The 18,533-nt window shown below is 26.5% G+C and overlaps 2 protein-coding genes across 2 annotated transcripts in view; one reads left to right on the plus strand and one right to left on the minus strand.

The window, feature by feature from the left end:
* Window positions 1-224: 224 nt before the first annotated feature.
* On the plus strand, window positions 225-12,935 carry LOC112598247. Its single transcript, XM_025344649.1, has 3 exons — window positions 225-660; window positions 10,753-10,947; window positions 12,539-12,935. The coding sequence occupies exons 1-3, from the start codon at window positions 510-512 to the stop codon at window positions 12,835-12,837; spliced, it is 645 nt and encodes a 214-aa protein (XP_025200434.1). The 5' UTR covers window positions 225-509; the 3' UTR covers window positions 12,838-12,935.
* Window positions 12,936-16,378: 3,443 nt separating this feature from the next.
* The window catches only part of LOC112598246 (dynein beta chain, ciliary-like), a 60,809-nt gene continuing 58,654 nt past the window's right edge, over window positions 16,379-18,533 (minus strand). The window contains 4 exon segments of the mRNA XM_025344648.1: window positions 16,379-16,591; window positions 16,858-16,990; window positions 17,109-17,257; window positions 17,964-18,137. Coding sequence (XP_025200433.1) covers window positions 16,430-16,591; window positions 16,858-16,990; window positions 17,109-17,257; window positions 17,964-18,137 — 618 coding nt within the window. The 3' untranslated portion in view covers window positions 16,379-16,429.

An 18,533-nucleotide genomic window follows, 5' to 3' on the forward strand; every position in this document is an offset into this window, starting at 1 on the left:
AAAAAAAAAAAATAAAAAAAAATATTACATAAACTATAATATTATATTACAGCCGCGCGAGAAGTACGTATAATATTAAAACGATAATATGATAATTTATTATTTTATATTACAATATTTGTTGTGACGCGATATTGTTATTTTGATCGTGTTGCGATCGCGGGCGCCGCGCTCCTATAATCTGACCGGGCAAAGGCCGAACGATAAGGTTTTCAGCGTGAAGTGTGCAGTACATGATATCACTCAGGTTCCCTACTCTCGGACTCGCGACGCATACGCACGCACACACCCGCACGCACGTACACACGTTCGACGGTTATAAGAGAGCGCGATCGCCACTCGCCGTCCGGGAAACTGTCACAGTCGGTCACGTGAAATCTTTCGGCCCGAACGTCTCTTACCCACCCGTCGCGTGCGCCCACTAATCTCGATCGTTCAACCGTCGCCGGAAAGGCCGTTCAATCCCGTCCCCGCGGCACAGAGCAAAAAAAATAAAGGCTTAAGAAACCATGTACGCCACCATGGCTGACGTCCGCGGTCTGACGACGATCGTCGTCGTATTGCTGATCGGCGCCGTCCAATCCATCAATCCACCGCGCACTGTTGGTGGTCACGGAAGGCAATCCGCCGGCAACGCGATAAAAGTCTCGGACACGAAAGGTACTGTGCACGACAGGTGTGAAATCGGTCTTGGTTCGTGTTTTTTTTTTTTTTTCATCTTCCGACGATCGACAGTTATAAAACGCTAACGGTCGATTTTCTGTACGAAAATCTATACTTGGTTTTTTTTTTTGTTTTTGTCGAGGGTTATGATATGTATTTTCGTGTGTATTATGTATAGTCGAGTAAGTACCTTATTTTGGAATGCTAAAATGTGTTAAATATAGGGAAAAAAAATTCTAGCTCCGTGACGGCGAATCGCGATGTTGCGATGTTTTTCACGATTCCGCCTCGGAAAATTTTATTGATGATATAATCCAATAATATTTGACATAATATAATAATATGTCAAAAACATTAGTGTCCATATCAAGAGATCAATAGTGTTTTTTTGCTTATAATTTTTAATCAACTTCTAGTATGTATTGTATTATTTTAATTAATAACTACGTTTTTTACATTATTTATCCGGATATTTCACCTAACCTAACCGTCGACTAAATTTTATATACTTATAATATGTAATATCTATGCAATTAATATCTCTTTTCATATATACAGGTAAATACATTATTATAGAATATTTATAGATGCTTGTTTGCTGTCTTATATCAAGTACTCTTTGAAACAGGATGGCAAACAGTATTTAAATATGACGTAAATATGATTTATTGAAATTTTATTAAAACGTTTATTGTTATTACTTATTTATCTAACTACAATACTCGATAGGCATTACTTAGCCTGGTACGACGGTGAATGACGGTGAATCGCGATGTTGCGATGTTTTTTACGATTCCGCCTCGGAAAATCACAATCGCGGTATAACGCGGCTAGATAGTATACCTAATATATTTGACGAAAGTTCGTTTGTGATAAACGATCTGATTTCAACGAGCATTTTTCCTTTTCGTAGCTATAGGTTCCAAGGTCGTTTTCGCAGTAAGAAACGGCAAAACTAAAAATGATAATAATAATCGTATTAGTTCAACACTATACACACCGTCCACAGATAACTTTTATAGATAGGTACTGTCTCTGTATTCTCTTAACACAAAGAATTTCAGTACTTAAACGGATTATACTCGTATAATCAGAAATGTACGCAATGGTCGCAATGTAATCTATACGAATATAGTTCACTATTTGTAATATTTACAACAAAAATAATCATAATTGCTTATTAAACTACGCGTTTTTGTCGAAGTTTTACAAAAGAATCAATATTTTTTTTTTTTGAATAAAAGTTTAAAATATTTTACGGGTAGCATACAGGTCGTTGATTGATTATGAAATTAATTCTGATATTTTGACATAGGCTGGTTATTACTGATTATTTTACTCGAAATATTATTAATTTTGAATTGCATGACTTAAATTAAATTTCGAGATGAATGTATTGGTGTTCAATATTTTTCTGAAAAATCTTTTTATGTCAAAAACAATTATTCAATCTAAAATATGTTTCTTGTGAAAAATCGCGTCTAATTTTTATTTAGAATTAAAAAGTAAAAAACATCAATGATCATTTTGATAAATCATGGAAATATTTACGCAAAAATTATTTTTGACAAAATCAATTTTGTTTGAGTTTTGTAATTTATAATCACAGACTTAAAATTCTCACCATATATTTGTATTAGTATTTTCTATACATGATATAATGTTCAAAATGTTTTTGCTTTTTCACACTTTTTTTCATTATGTTACGTTTTATATATCTAAAAAATATTGATACAGATTTGGATGTTCGGTCAAAAAACTAGAATTAAATTAATACAAGATTCCCCATAAATTATACTTATAGTAACTTAAAATATCGGAAACAAAATATATAGACATGATTTTTATTTCATCGACGGTTTATTATATCCAATCAAAAATAGTCACTGAAATCTATTGAAGTATACTATATTATACACTCGTGCAGATATTGGCTTGAGAAGCTCACAAAGAAATTTTAGAACACGATGCATTTTACATAGTACGACGAAGTTCGTTTTCCGGTTTAGCAAGCTCTTGGTTTAATAGCACGAAATAATATTTATAATTACTACTTACTGCTAGACATTAGTCAATAAACTTTCAGTATATTTTAGTCAATATATTTTATAAGGAACTCGTTCTAGCCGTTATAAGTATGACGTAATGGATATCATAACTGAAACACAATATTTTAATAGCTATTAGTTATGACCATGAAAATTGAATAATAACTTATTTCCTTACTTATAGTTTTATTTTTCCTAAAAAGTTTTTAATTAATAATATTTAGTTATGAAGTACCAGTTATTAAATAAATTTATAAAAATAATAATTCATAAAAACAAATGAGAGTGTAGATTACATCATTCGTATAAAAAACTAACATGTAGTAGTGGTGTGTGTGTGTGATGGGAGTTATAAGTGTTAGTTTTTTAGATTTTGAACGGAGCTTGAATGATGGAACATTAAATACGTGTGTTGCATATACATTAAGTTGTCTAAAATATGTTTCGATTTCCAACATTGAGGGTGGTTTCTGATAGAAAATTGGATCTAGTTTGTACTTAACTTTTTCTTAAAGAATTTTTGTCCTAAACAATTAATCTTAAATGTTATAATTGAACTGAAATCAGTAAATTTGAAGAATCGTGTAACATATTTTTACTATGTAGTATTAAATCACTTAGATATTGCCAATCGCCTGCACTGCGTTACTTCCATACCCACTCAGGCCTCTTGATTTTTTCTCTCAATAAATTTAATTATTATACACATTGCAAATTTTAAACAAATTGTAAATTTTTATATTTTAAATTGTTCTAGTCGGACGGTATTAATATATAATTAAAAATTTAAAAAAAAAGAATAATATTGGAATTGTAAAATAGATTTGTGATGTGGAAGTGAGGAACAAGACACTCACGAATCAACTTGCTATAATTTTATCAAAATACTTTTATAAATACTTAAATTTAAAAAAAAAATAATTTATATATATATATATATAAATTACAGGATTTCTGCTTGTGTAAAAATATTAAGTTCGTGAGTGTTTTCTGATAAAAATCACGATTAAAAAAATTGAAAATTTTCAAATGATTATATAAAATTCAAAAAATGTCAAAACATTTTGAAAATGATAAAAAATAAAGAAAATGCTAATTTAAACATTTGGTAAAATGTAAAATTTCTTCGATTTTTCGTTTTTAAGTTACACCCAAAAATAATTCATCGAATTTTACTAAAACTCTGGTATATCTTTTATTGTTTTTATTTATTCTGGTTATTTTGAAAAATACAAGCAACTTTTAATTTTAACTTCTCATGTATCGATTAGATTTTATTTTCTATCAAACACCATCTTCAAAGTTGAAGATCGAAACATTTTTTGTTCAATATTTTTTTTTTTTTTGTTATAAAGTGTTTCTGACATACAAGGTCATCAACTTATTGATATAATAGAAATTTGAACATGATTAGTTGTTAAGCGTAAATTAATTACAATATATACAATAAATTACAGTAATTTACATAGATGAATAAATAAATACAATTTTTCTACTATAATATATTATAACGTATACGCGCAATAAAATAACACACATCATTGTAAAATAAATACATCGCCTCACTCAGAATCTAATATAATATTTTAGGTACCGGACATTTCACGACTGAAATAAAGTTTACTACTGTTTACTAGGTAAACAATTTACTATATATTCTTAGAGCTCTTTAATTTCCACGAAATCAACGACCATTTACAACAATGGGCAACGATATCTAATATCAAAACGAAACAAATAAATAATATAATATAATATTTAGTAGTCACAACTAGCGTAATAAATAACACGGAGGTATTATAAATAATATAATGTAATTTTACTCGTTAGTCATTTAATTTCGGTGTGTCATCGATATCAATGATATCATATTGCTATTTACTTATTAAATATTTTATTTGTTATTAGATAGAGTACACGATTATGACCGTTAAGACTTCATGAGTAATGTTATTCGTAAACTAATATTAATTTTATATCAGCTATAAATACACAATAATTACCTAATAACGTAAAATACATTTTGTACAACGCAAAAATGACGTAGAAACGTGTTTTTTTATTATTATTATTTTTATTGTTAATCGTTAGAAGTTTCATCATCGACTATGGTCAGCGATGTTGTGAATATTTCATGGTAATAGAAAATCTTTGCTCGGAAACGATCGCGCGTGTTCTTTTGTCGTAATCGTAAAGTTTAGGCACGTAAAGCATAATATCATAATATTATAGGTGTCATACAAGTCAATATAATTAGTGTATTTACTAAACTGCTGGAAAATGAATAGTAAATCTTAAAAAAATAGGCCAACCTGCATTAACTTAATGCACAACATACCAAAATCATCATTGTGATGCTGATGTAGTATAATATACTTTTGTTTTTTCTGTATATTTTGTATTCACAATTTTAATGCTTTTTATTTTTATGATAAAACATCAGCTTGTTGGAATATTGGTACGGTTCATTGAATATATAACAAGAGAAATAAAAGAACGCGGAATTCTGGTACTCTTTAACATTTAATTTCCAGGGGTCTTAAAATCGTCATTAACTAAATAAATTTAAATATGTTTAAAAATAAAAATAATAATAATAGCAATCAAATCTTAAGCCACAGCTACAGAAACCAACTTAATAGCTGTAGTATAGCCTAGATCTAGAATAAAGCCATTTATTATTCTTTAATTAATAAGAAATTAATCTGCACGAAATACTTGTGAGATGAATTTACACTATACTTTTTAAGTTTTTAAGTCAGCGGCGTAACATTTACTGGTAGAAAGCATTATATTAGAATATTTAATACAATTAGACCTCACGGCTCACACTATTAAAGTCATGGTAATATTATTATTATACATTTTATGTATTTATAATATTTATTGTATTATATATTTGTATCTCTAATACCTTCTTATGTATGATTATAAGGATAATATTACGATTGCATCAAGTATAAGTAAAATGTTGACTTAATAATAATTGGTGATAAATAGTAATGAATCATTACTAATGAGTAATGATTGATGTTTGTATTCGGGACTTGAGTTTGCATTTTATGAAATTACCACATATTTTTTGATAGCTGTTTAAAATTCAATAATATTTTCTAAACAAAATTATTATCTTACAAAAAAACGTATAATTAAAAATATTTAATAACCTACTTTAATTGATGTGAATACTGAATCACGGAATATAGGTATGATAGGTATGATATAGGTAGTAGCTAATTACTATGAAGTTAAAAGTTACTTAAAAACATAATTCATCATCAAACTAAATTCAAATTAGCTTAATTTAAACCTTTTAGCTTATTAACGCCCAGTCTTGCTAATATCCAATAACTATCCAATAACTAATAACACTTTATAATTTTTATTACCATTACCTTTTTTTTTTTTTTTTATTGATATCATATGTTATACATCTGTATAGCTGTAATGTTGAATATTGTGTAATATGGAGTTACTACTTGTTCGGTTTCCCAAGACCCAAATAGAATTTGCTTCTGCTATAACACGTTAAAGGTTTTGGATTTAGATACAACACTGTGAAGCTCTTATTTGATCGATAATTCTAATAATTCGTATTTAAAGTCATAATATTAATACTAATATAATGATTATATTGTAAAATAAATACATTTTTCAAAACTTTGTGAACGAAAATAATTTATGATCGTGGAGATCTTAAGTTGTACCTAAGCTTGGTCATCGTATTAACTAAAATGAAACTATTTAAATACTATTGTAAATAACAGTAGTTTATAACAACATTACTTACTATGAAGTATGCTAGTGCATTACGACCACTGTAAAGCTCAATTAAATAATTATTTCATGATATATTTTTTGTTATTGACTATTTAATATTTATCATTAATACGATAATACGTAATGTTTAATATCTCGAGAACTGCTTGTTCGATATTTGATTTAGACATAGGTACATATAAAAAAATTATCTCTGAATAATTTTAGTTCTCGTTTGAAACATTCCTTACTTAGTGATATAAAGTGGTATAAATATTCTCAAGATTTTGAATACACGATTTTTAAGTGTAGGTATTTAAAAACTTCAAAAACCAGATTTTGAATGCCTATAACTGTATTATTAAAGAAAAAAGGGGGTTGATCGTGCTTGGTGATCTGTACCTTTATTATAATATTTTATATAAACGTCAGAGGCCGTTATGCGTCCACTATTTTTTCATATACGCATCTTATAAACCGAGTTTATTAGGTACATTTTTAAGACAGCTCGAGTGTTGGCCAAGTGACAGTGTCGACAAGAGATAAAAAATAGTTTATAATTATTAAGCATTATTTTATTCAGATGATCTGTGCAATAATATGTTTTAAGTCATCGCTGTAGTTGGACGACGAATTTATGATTGCGATGTATGCCACCTAACCTTTTGTATGCGGCCTTTGGGGTTAATATTCGACGTTCGTTAGGGCACGTTCTGGTAAGTTCCGACTTCGATAATATCATTTACTTACTGCATACATTTATACTAATATATATATATATATATATGTATGTAAGTATGTATGTATGTATGTATGTATGTATGTATGTATGTGTTTATGTAAATAGTATACACCGTGGGTATCGTTATTATTGGCTCCCACAAACGATTCTAGTACAGTCAGGTGTAAAACAAAGACGTTTACTCAACAGACCCGATAATTTATTTATGATAACCTATCTAAAAAACATTATTAGACATTAATATTTGGTTTTTATCGGTGTAAATAGCAGTGTATCTATTGATTGAAAATAATTTATAGGTATATAATTATCTACATATTGAAACTTAAACGACGAGCAATATATGCTTCATGCTTGTAAACATTAAATTAAACTTATCAATTCGTTTTGAATACAATCCATTTTGTTACCTATACATACCTATTAAGTAAATAATATTTGTAAAAAGTTGTTTTCTTCAAATTTTACGTTATGCTTTAAAAATTACTTTTTCTTTTTTCTTTTTTTTTTACATAAAATGGAAATCAAATCCTCTACAAAATAATGTTGTGTGTTTTTACAAAAACACATAACATTTACAAAAGTCGAAAATCAGAAGATTTTTATTAAAATTTCTTGTAATAATTATCTTAAATTTTTTGTACTCTACATTAAGCTGTTGATACGTATTATGTAGGTACCTATCTATATTACTGATTATTTTCTTATATAACTATATGCTCTCTTAAGTGTTTAGTGTCCATCATAGTCTTTATGTTTACGATGGCCATAAGAAATATGTTATTTGACGGCTTTAATTTAATTTTTAAGCATGTAACTCGGTTATCTATTTAATACTTAATATTATATTATTTACATTAGAATTTAATTTTTATCTATTTAACACGTTTTAATATGTTGCTAATTTGTTACTATTTGTTTAAAAACACGACTCTGATTTGAATTGGTGTCATTGTCGAATGTTGTATTGCCAATTGAAACTGTATATTAACTACTTCAAACTTGGTTGCAAAATATACCTAATGAATATTTTTAAACTGTAAAACACATAAATCAGTCATTAGTCAATCCACAATTATTTTTATTATTCATTAATTTTTTTTTTTATAAATATTTTTTTTTGATACTGTCATATATACTATATCATATTATTATATAATAATTATAAAAAAGGATGGGCAGTATTTTATATTATTAGAATTTTTATTTTTTATATGTAATTATTAATTAGTATATATTTATGGTGATTTGTTTTGTATTAATATATTTAATACTTATATATATATATTTATGTAGATATACATTATAGATAGCAGAAAGGAATATCTTAATCGTACTTATGTCATTGAACATTAATCTTATAAGTATTAAAATACTTTTATATTATTTCTGGAATCGATAACATATAATGGTTAAATTCTCAAGTGTTTAATCAATATATTATATGCATTTTAACAAAAGAAATATTTTAAGGTCATTTGAACACGTGTAACATGTTTGAATTGTATAATGAAATAATGTTTCGATTTTTATTTAATCCGTTTCATGTTGTACATGATAATTAATTTATGAGCTTGTGTTACAATTCCAATATTTTATACTAAACCTTGCATTTTTTATAAATACCTAATTAAAAAAAAATTAAATAATCTAAGAATTTTAAATTCCTATAAATATCTTAAATTCAGTACAAATATTTTAAAAATATTATTGGGATAGTAAATAATAATTTAAGTCACAAAGAAGTGTTTTAAGATTCAATGATTGATACTTTTTAATCATAAAATAAAAAAAAAACTAAAACGGTATTATGAGAAATCATTTTATTATGTGTGAATACGTAATTTCACTAAAATTTAAATTTCAGACGCTCATAAAAATATTTATGTAATTAAATTAAATTTTTGTTTAATGATTCTTGTAACTAAACATGTTTAGAATCATGTACCTATTGAATATTCAAATCATAAATTTTAATATTAAAAATAATGAGAATTTCGGACTACAAAACAATTTGCAAATTTCATAGTTTTTCCGAATTTTGGTGAAAATTAAATGTTTATAGTAATAATGATTAAATAATACAATAATAAACACTTATATATATTTAACTCTAGTATTCAAACTATCAACAGCAGAAGAGAACCCTTATATATTAAAAAAAATTCTAGATTTCGATACAACTTAAATTTTTTATCAACATTTATTGAAAAATAACAAAAAAAAATTAAAATTGAAAATTTTAAATATAAAAAAGGCTCTTAAAAAGTTAAAATATTTTTACTGCTCTCCTTTCCCAAAAAAAAAATTACAGTAAAAGCTCTAAATACCTGATCGTATTTATCGATACTTGATAGTTGAAATTTTGTCAGCTATTTAGAGGGGGGAAAGTAAAAGAAAAAATGAACAATATAAAGATTTCATATTATTACAGTAAAATATAATATTATGATAAAAAAAATTATTAAAATCTAACCTTAAAAGTATCCGTTATTTAGAGAGTGTCCTGTATTTAGACTTTTCTTGTAGATAAGTAATGAAAATGTTCCAGTTCCCGAAAAATATCTGCTATTTGGAAGTGTTCGTTAAGAAAAATTTCACTGTATTTTTAAAATATTTTAACTAAATTTTGGCATTTAAAATTTTCGAATCGTTTAGCAATTTGTTAAAATATCGATAGATATTTTTTAAAAGTTCAATAAATAATCTAAAAATATAATAAAAAATCCTTCATAAGTTTTTCTTATAGACATTTAGAAATATAGAAAACATTTAAGCACAATTATTTATACACGTTTGAAGTTTAAATTTTGATAAAACTCGTCAATATCACAAAAACGTTCATATTTGCTAATTTAATATAGAGTCCCTCATGATTAGTTTTTGCTGAATTTAAAAAATCTTATAAATAAAGAACTACAATTTTTTTCTAGTCATTTGAAATTAAAATGTATTAAATAAAGAATAACGAGCTTAGTTATTTTATTATAACTTAATCATATTTTAAGGACTTTGATGTATTTTATTATATTTTACTAAACACAACGACTTTTTAAAAATATTTAAATACAAATGATACAATTAAAGTTATTTCTCATTTACACCTTAAATTTATGAGTGTATTGACCTATTCAATGAAAAAGTGATAAACTACCACTTATTTGATAATTTTTTTTTTAAATATTCAGGTAAATAATAGTAATAATAAGGATAGAAATATTTCGTATAATCAAGCTTCTTCGTCTAACTATGATATACAGGAGTCAAGTGACAATTTTTTTATTATAGTATGATCATTGATACTAAATACTTTAATTAATTATAACTTAAAATCGAGTGTTATGTCACCAGAAATCTTTAACTTTAATTTTGAACACACGTATTTTTAAGTTAAGTGGATTTTTGGTGTGATCACGACATTAAGAATTCAATAAACGAGATTCAATTATTCAAACTTAACTATCTATGAGGTGTAGCAGATAAATATAACTATGTAATTATCTAATTTTGATTTTTTTGTATTCTTTTTTTCTTTCAAAGGACCCCAATGCCACCACCCATTGATAAAAAATTGCGACACTTCAGTGTACCCGATCTTGGACTGGGAAATATCCGGATGGTTTTACCACTCGATGTTCAAATCTTGCCGACCAATGTACTCACCAAATGGCGTACACATTTGCAATGAAAACAGAGATATACCTAATACCAGAGAAATGTGTGAAGATTTATGCGGTAAGTTATCCATTTAACGATGCGTAGCGTGTATGTATCTACTATTGCCCCACTTTGGTATTATAATTAGGGACCGTAATACCGTTAATATTTACCATTAATTTAATGTAATTATTAAAAATTATAAAAAAATAAAAATAATCAGATATTAAAAAAAAAAAAAAAAAATGTTTAATTTAGAATTACGTAAATACATCTAAAACAAAAGCCGTGTTTAAAAAGCCAATTATGAAATATTCGATAAAATGTGTTCTAAAAGATCATTTTTTCTAAGAGATGACTGGCGCATGAATTCAAGGAAATTTCGAGCAGTACTTACCCTGTTTTTCTCCATTTTAAAAAATTCGCTTTTAGTATGAGCTCTGAAAATAAAAATCCACACAGTCAAAAAATATTATTGACTCCAACTCATAAATTTTTTAATCGATGTTGATAATGTATATTCGGACCAATCAGACACACACGCAATAAAATAACATTCATTTTTTTCCCAACAAATGTCCATTGTAAGAGTATCTATACAACCTTTCAAGAGTATACAACTAGCGTTGAACTTTGAATAGTGTTATGTTTATTATTTCTTTGTAAAATGTACAATCTCTACATTCAGCTGAATGATTTCTTTGGCATTTTACGCAAAGTTACATTTGATTTTGACAGTGGTAATAATTATTTTCCACCAACATAATTGATACATGATATATGGATGGTAAACGATAAAACTTTTGAGTGTATAAAAGTCCTTGATAATTCGTTCATTAAGGGATGTCCTTGAAAGGTTTTTTTTTATTTATACTATATTACACGTGTAAAAATCTGTTCAAAAATGTATTTTTGTAGAAAATTTACATAATAAGATTGTGACAATAACTATATAACTATATAAGTATCAGATTTTTAAACTTTTTCTGAAGACGTTTTATTGAAGCAACTTCGAATTTTAGCTATTGAAGTTCGTTTTAAACAGAAAATTTTGTAATGTTTATGGGGACGATTCTATTCATTTCTATTAGATTAATTTCAAGGATATGATTTAAAAATAAAATTAAAAAAAAAACATACACATTATTTAATACTTTTAAGAACAAGTAAAATAAATAATTAGACACCAAATCAATAATGTTTAAAAGTTGCATACGAGAAGATAGCCGTGGAAATATAGAAGGAAATTAGTCCACTAATATCATGTTGATTCCCCTCTCTGCTAATAAGTTTTTAGTTAAATTTATAAAATTTAAAAAGATAAAAAAATAAACAGCTGCAATGAAGTATCATTCGACTCTCGACTCCTCTGCAGATGTGTTGTATATCATCTAAGACTAAAAAAATATAACTAACTAATTCGCAGAAGTCTAATTTTATGAGAATTACAATAAACTGCCACGGGACTATAGCTATATATTATTTAAATTTTAAAAACTGCATAGCGAGACCCTGCACGAGTGCGCTCGTGCTTGCTGTAGTGCAGGTACAAGTTAAACGCCCAACCGCGGATCTATAAAAACGATTTACAAAATGTAATACGCTAGCAATACTGATTCCGTATGAATTGATTTAATTTTGTTAATCATTTTTGTTTATTTTTTCATAGGTGAATCGTGTATCATGAGCAACGGTTCGACTGGTATTTGTATGTTCAATCAAATGTGCAATATCGTCAATGACAAGCCCTCCGCCCACCCGAGACCGTGTGGGAGTTACAATGTAAATTGCTGTCCCAAGGTAAGCGACAGCAACTTGGTACCATTCGAAGATCCTTCGGCAAACAACAACGGGAACGCTGATCCCGAAAACCGTGTACAGCTCGCTGACCAATCGTCCTCACGAAATGGTACACTCTACGTCTATCGTCTTCCGAATAGGCCACGTGCGGAAACCAAACGCAACTAATAGTACGAGGACTCGCACCTGCAGTGACATTGTTATTCTGTTTAAAAATAGTTACTGAAGTTTTTTTTTCTAATTATTACTATTATTATTATTATTATTATTATTATTATTATTATTGCAATTAATATCATTATCATAACTATATAATGTCATATATTATTTATACGTTACGTCGTCTAAAAAGTGTATCTCGACACCGCACTGACCGGTCGACAGTCGACGTTATATTGTGGCTACGCATCACAAAAACGAACGGACTATAAAATATAAAGACGAACCAAAAAAATTAACCGTTTCATTCTACGATTAGCGGTCCCTCCCCCCCCTCCCAAAAAAAAAACAAAAAACACGTCAATAAATTTATATATTTTTTTATTGATGCAGAAATACTACACGCAGTATGCACATTGTATCACCTTCATTGCGCACACGACACTGACACGTGAAATATCTTCGAATTCGACATATCATGACCTCATTATTTTGTCCGCAGATAAGGTAAATAAGTTGAAGTTCCGCCAACGATCCGTTATCCCTCGCAACGATAATGATTTCAAAACTTTGAATTTATATAACCGGCCCTTCGTCAAACAATAACAACAACATACTTAACATATTATTACATAACATAACTACTTGAAAAACAGTAATTTATTTTGCATTTTTACACGACGTCTTACCTGACTTTTATCTTGTATTACATGAAAATAAAATATATTTCAAAGGCCGCCAAGATGTGTGATTATTTCGTTGTACAATACTAAACTTTGACGGAGCCCGTATTGGTAAGGGTATAACTACGTTACAGTGTTTATTTATTACGTTTATGCTGATGGTTCTCTTAAATGTTTGTTTATTTTTATTTATATAATATGTATTTTTTTTTTTTTTTTTTATAATAAACTTACCATGTTTCGTCATGATTATCAAAATATTAAACCTTTTAAATATACGTATTATTATTAATTATTGATATCACCAATAATTATTCAATTTATTCTTTGGATGTATTTTTTATCATAATGAAACAACCGATAATTTTATAAATACATACTTTATTTATAATATTTTTTATTTGTTGATGTTTACTATCTAAGATTTTACTTCTCTAAGCTTATTTTTTAAAATTAATTTCTTACTTTATTCGTATTAATATTAATTATTTGTGAAATGGTCAATTTTAAACGAAATCTGAAAATATTAAGTTACAACAGATTAGGTATATCTGCATTAAATTATTAGTAATTATAGCTATACATTATGTAACACAATAATTACTGTGAGTAATATTATTAATATTTATATTCTTGTGCAAACGTAATATTCACGTTAAAATCATGTAACCAACCAATAAGTTTCAAGACACCATTTTTAAACCGTTTATGATATTGTCATTGGAAATTGCTTAGCATATACATTTTAATTACTAATTAATCTATGCAATTTGTTAGCTTGAGATAATTACTAACATATTGTTTTGGAATAAGACACTCAAGTGACTACTGAAGCATTAAATTATTAGAATTAATAGCATCGTTCATTTTAAAAGTGGAACGATAGCTTTTTGCTAGCTTGTGTTCAAATATTTCAAACAAAATCGTCCAACCCAATGAAAAGCTGTTAATGACTTTTAATAAAAATAGTATAATTATTATTATAATAAATACCTAAGGATATAAAATAAAACTGGTGGTTAATTTTTATGAATTTCATAATACTGTAAAATGTATAAGAAAACCAATACATTTGATAGATAAATATGTACGCTTTTAAACACAATTATCAATAATTGTAATAAATTAATATATTTTACTCGCTTATCCAATGGAATTACATTAATGTATAGTTAGGTATTTGAATTGCGTATATATATTATACATAAATAATATCAAAAACATTTTTTTTTTTTTTTTTTTTTTTTAATTTAAAACAAATAATTTTGTTACTATATAATTTAGAGATTTTAATTTTAATATTCATGATAGTATTTTAGAATGTTCTTCTCCAATGTTTAAATATGTATATTTATGCTTATTTTATTTTTTATAATTGAAAGTGAGATAAAAGTATAGAGATTGTCTTTCGGTAAAAAAAAAAAAAACATAATGATTTGGAGACTGGAATTTAATATTATTTTAAGACATCTACATTAATATTTTTCCCATTTGTTTTAATTTTAATTTAATTTTTTTGTCAGGTTTTATATTATCATATCTATCAAAGTTATTACACTAATACAATTTTTATTTTGCTATTTAAATCGTATTAATTTTTATATTACTTCTTGTATACTTTTTCAACCAAAATAATAAGTAATAAATATAATACAATAAACTGCGTGATTCTTCCAACAAAAAATAATTTAGTATTTTGAAAAAAATATTTTGTTTAATCAATTTGAACTACTAATAAAATAAATGAAAATAAAAAGTAATATATATTTTAAAATCTGAGAGGAATTATAAATGGGATGACTTTGAAATAATGTGTACTTATTTTATTATCGTGTCTAATGTCAACTTTAGGAAAGCAGTAAAAATAAAAATACTTAGACATTCAATTTAAATATCTATTTAATTGAATCTAGTTATTAATACGTTGTGGATAAAACACTAAACTTAAAATTCCACGATATTTTTTTTTAAATTGTATATAAAAAAAAAAAAAAAAAACGTGAATTTTTACACAAAACTAATTTTTGATAAAATAAGTTTTTTTATTTTGTTGTAAAACAATTTTATAAACAAGAAATAATTATATACCTTTTTGACTTTTTAATTTGTTCATAGATATTTGAAATTTTCATTTTTCGTTTTTTTTAAATTTTAAATGTATACTTAGTGAATAAACTTAAATGTTCAATACACGGTTCTTCATAATTTATACATATTGTTATTATTATTATTTTTTTTTTCTTTTGATCGTTTGAAGATAAAATTCTGACTGAATTTGACTATATCGCGAGAAAACGTTAAAAATACATATAATTATTAATTTTCATACCTACGATTTTAAAATTAAATATAAGAGTTCATATAAGGTTTCATTAAAAAGTTTAAGTAATATTTTATATAACAAGCTGTTTTTAACAAAACTAAAATAAAATATTATATAAAAATAAAGTTATTAATAAACTTTCTTTATTGTACCTATATTTTAAGATTTCTCTATTTTTAAGGTACAAATTCATATATTTTATTGATTTATAAATTACAAAATTATTCGTTTTATGTTACAAATAATCTTTTTGTTCGACATGAATGAATTATTTGCAAATACCACATTATATCACAGTAGATATTTTTTAATTTCCCTTTAAATTGAACTGAAAATAAAGATTGAATTTTCCACTATTATTCAATTTAATCAATATATCGTTAAACTATTCACCATTTATTATTTATTTATTTCTATATAAATAATAAAATATTACGTAATTGTCATTGTATAAACTAGAATTATGTATTAAACAACCATAATACTAAAAATTATATTTTAGTGTAGTTAACGTTCATAAAATTTGTTTTTAAATTACCTACCATCTTTGCCTATAATTTTTATACACAGAGATATTGTTGTAGCTTATAAATAATTATAACTGTAACAGAAGTGCAACCCCAGCTAATGTCCATTTGGATGATTTATCTTTGCTCTTAAGACTAAATGTCCATACATACGTCGGTCCCCTCGTTCTAGTTTTATATACTGGGCACTCATAAACGTTTCGTGAATCTTGTTTGTCTTGTGTAATCGCCTGTAAGTTCAACATAAATCGTAAAAATTAACAACAAATCACGTAAGAAAAAAAAATGTTGAATTAAAACATTCATATACACACACAGTATACATTATAAATTATAATATATTTTTGAACAAGACAAATTATAGCTGGTGATAAATACTCGAGCGTCATTTTAAGCGTACTTAACATATGACTATATGAGTTATACATGTGCACAAAAACGCATAGTTGTTTGTGAACTGAAGGAAATATTAATTTAAAAAAGTATTAATACTTACTCGGACATTAATCACTGGCATTTGAGGGAATAACTCTTTTAGTTTGGATTCCATGATGACCCCTTGCATTATATCCCATCTGGCGCCTTCCATGAAAAGCCCGTGAATGTAAGCCCCGTCTCTGGCGGCTCCACTAAAAAATTGTCATCGGTAAGCATACAATAAACTACGCTAGTAGTTAAACCCGACAGTTGAATTTGCGATACGCTTACTTATTGCGTATAATTATTATTATGTGCTGGATCATTTACCTGAATTCTTCTTTGTGCTTTTTTGTCACGTCACACTGGAGACACATTTTGTCAAGAGGTAATTCATGTTTCCTCGCTGTGCTTTGCATAATCGCCGTCAAAAACGATTGAGGATTGAAAAATCCAGAAAGCCAAACTGAAGTAGGAACCTTAAACGATACAAATATGTTCTTTTGTATTTGTATTATATCTTAATTACTAGATAATAAGTATATGACATATAGCCTAGGTGACTAGGTATATATTAGTATTAGTATATTATCAGTCAAATAATAATAAATTATAAACAAAAAATATATATTATAATGGACCTTTTTACTGGCCAACGCTAATTATATCAAAAAGTACACATTATTAAAAACGTAAACTAATTAATATGCAGTTGTAAAATGTATAATTTTAAGATCCTTGATTTTTTTATTTCTTATCATGAAAACATTATATTGACATGTATTTTTAAATGGTGACCTATAGTTTAAAAAAATTAATCTGAAGTAAAATATTTGTATAACAATTTCGAATATCGAACAATTATTTTTAGATTATAAGCGGAGCTATGAATACTATTTTTAGTTAATAATAATTATACGTATTGTACGTTTTGACGAATAGTTCATGCATCTCAAATTTTTAGTGGCATCCTAATTTTTACTTTACACCTCACTATATACATTATAACTTATAATAGCATAAGATTTAGTATGAAGTAAAAAAATTTTATTAGTTTTTATTTTTTTTTTTTTTTTTTTTTTAACAGCAATAAGTCAATAAGAAATTTTTGATTTCTGTGTGTGAAAAATAAAACCATAATTTTCTTACGATTCATGTAATATGAATTTACGCATAGGTACTCACGACAAAATCAGTGGTCCACGTTTCCAATTCCCTAATACGCAGTAAAAGATCGGAAAACCACGCACCAAGACCAAGCAGAGACGGATAAGCCCGATTTGTCCACACTAAAGGAATCTGATCTAAGAACAAGGCGTTTTCCAAGTTTTCCATGTCAGAAGTAATGGTTAGTTCACCCTAAAAATATAATTGATTTTGATGATTAATCGATGAATAAATATACAATACAGTCGAATTCGCTTATTACGATGCCGTATATAACAATATTCCGGGTAAAACGATTTTAAACAACGTATTTGGTTGGTTTATGCTTTATGTGTAGTACTTTTAGTCATATATAACGATATCGGTTACAACGATAATCCGGATATAGCGATGTTGTATTTTTGAATTGAAAATGAGTTTTTATATTCCCTTATAGCAATTAATAATATATGCATAAATAGTAAATTTGATTTCGTTCGAAGCAATAATAATTTTTTAATCTTATCTGTAACAGATAATATGTCTTGTACGGCACGTATATTGTATCGACATACTTATTTAAAGTACCGTCTATTTCGTAAGTTTATT

This window comes from Melanaphis sacchari, unplaced genomic scaffold (genome assembly GCF_002803265.2).
Source record: "Melanaphis sacchari strain LSU unplaced genomic scaffold, SCAv2.0 Contig462_pilon_pilon, whole genome shotgun sequence".
Classification (NCBI taxonomy): Eukaryota; Metazoa; Arthropoda; class Insecta; order Hemiptera; family Aphididae; genus Melanaphis; species Melanaphis sacchari.

What these genes read in the sequence shown, in the direction of transcription:
- LOC112598247 (XM_025344649.1), top strand. Translation starts at nt 510, where the DNA reads ATGTACGCCACCATGGCTGACGTCCGCGGTCTGACGACGATCGTCGTC. An exon ending in AAAAGTCTCGGACACGAAAG is followed by an intron (nt 661 to 10,752) that starts GTACTGTGCACG and finishes TTTCTTTCAAAG; the next exon opens with GACCCCAATGCCACCACCCA. An exon ending in AATGTGTGAAGATTTATGCG is followed by an intron (nt 10,948 to 12,538) that starts GTAAGTTATCCA and finishes ATTTTTTCATAG; the next exon opens with GTGAATCGTGTATCATGAGC.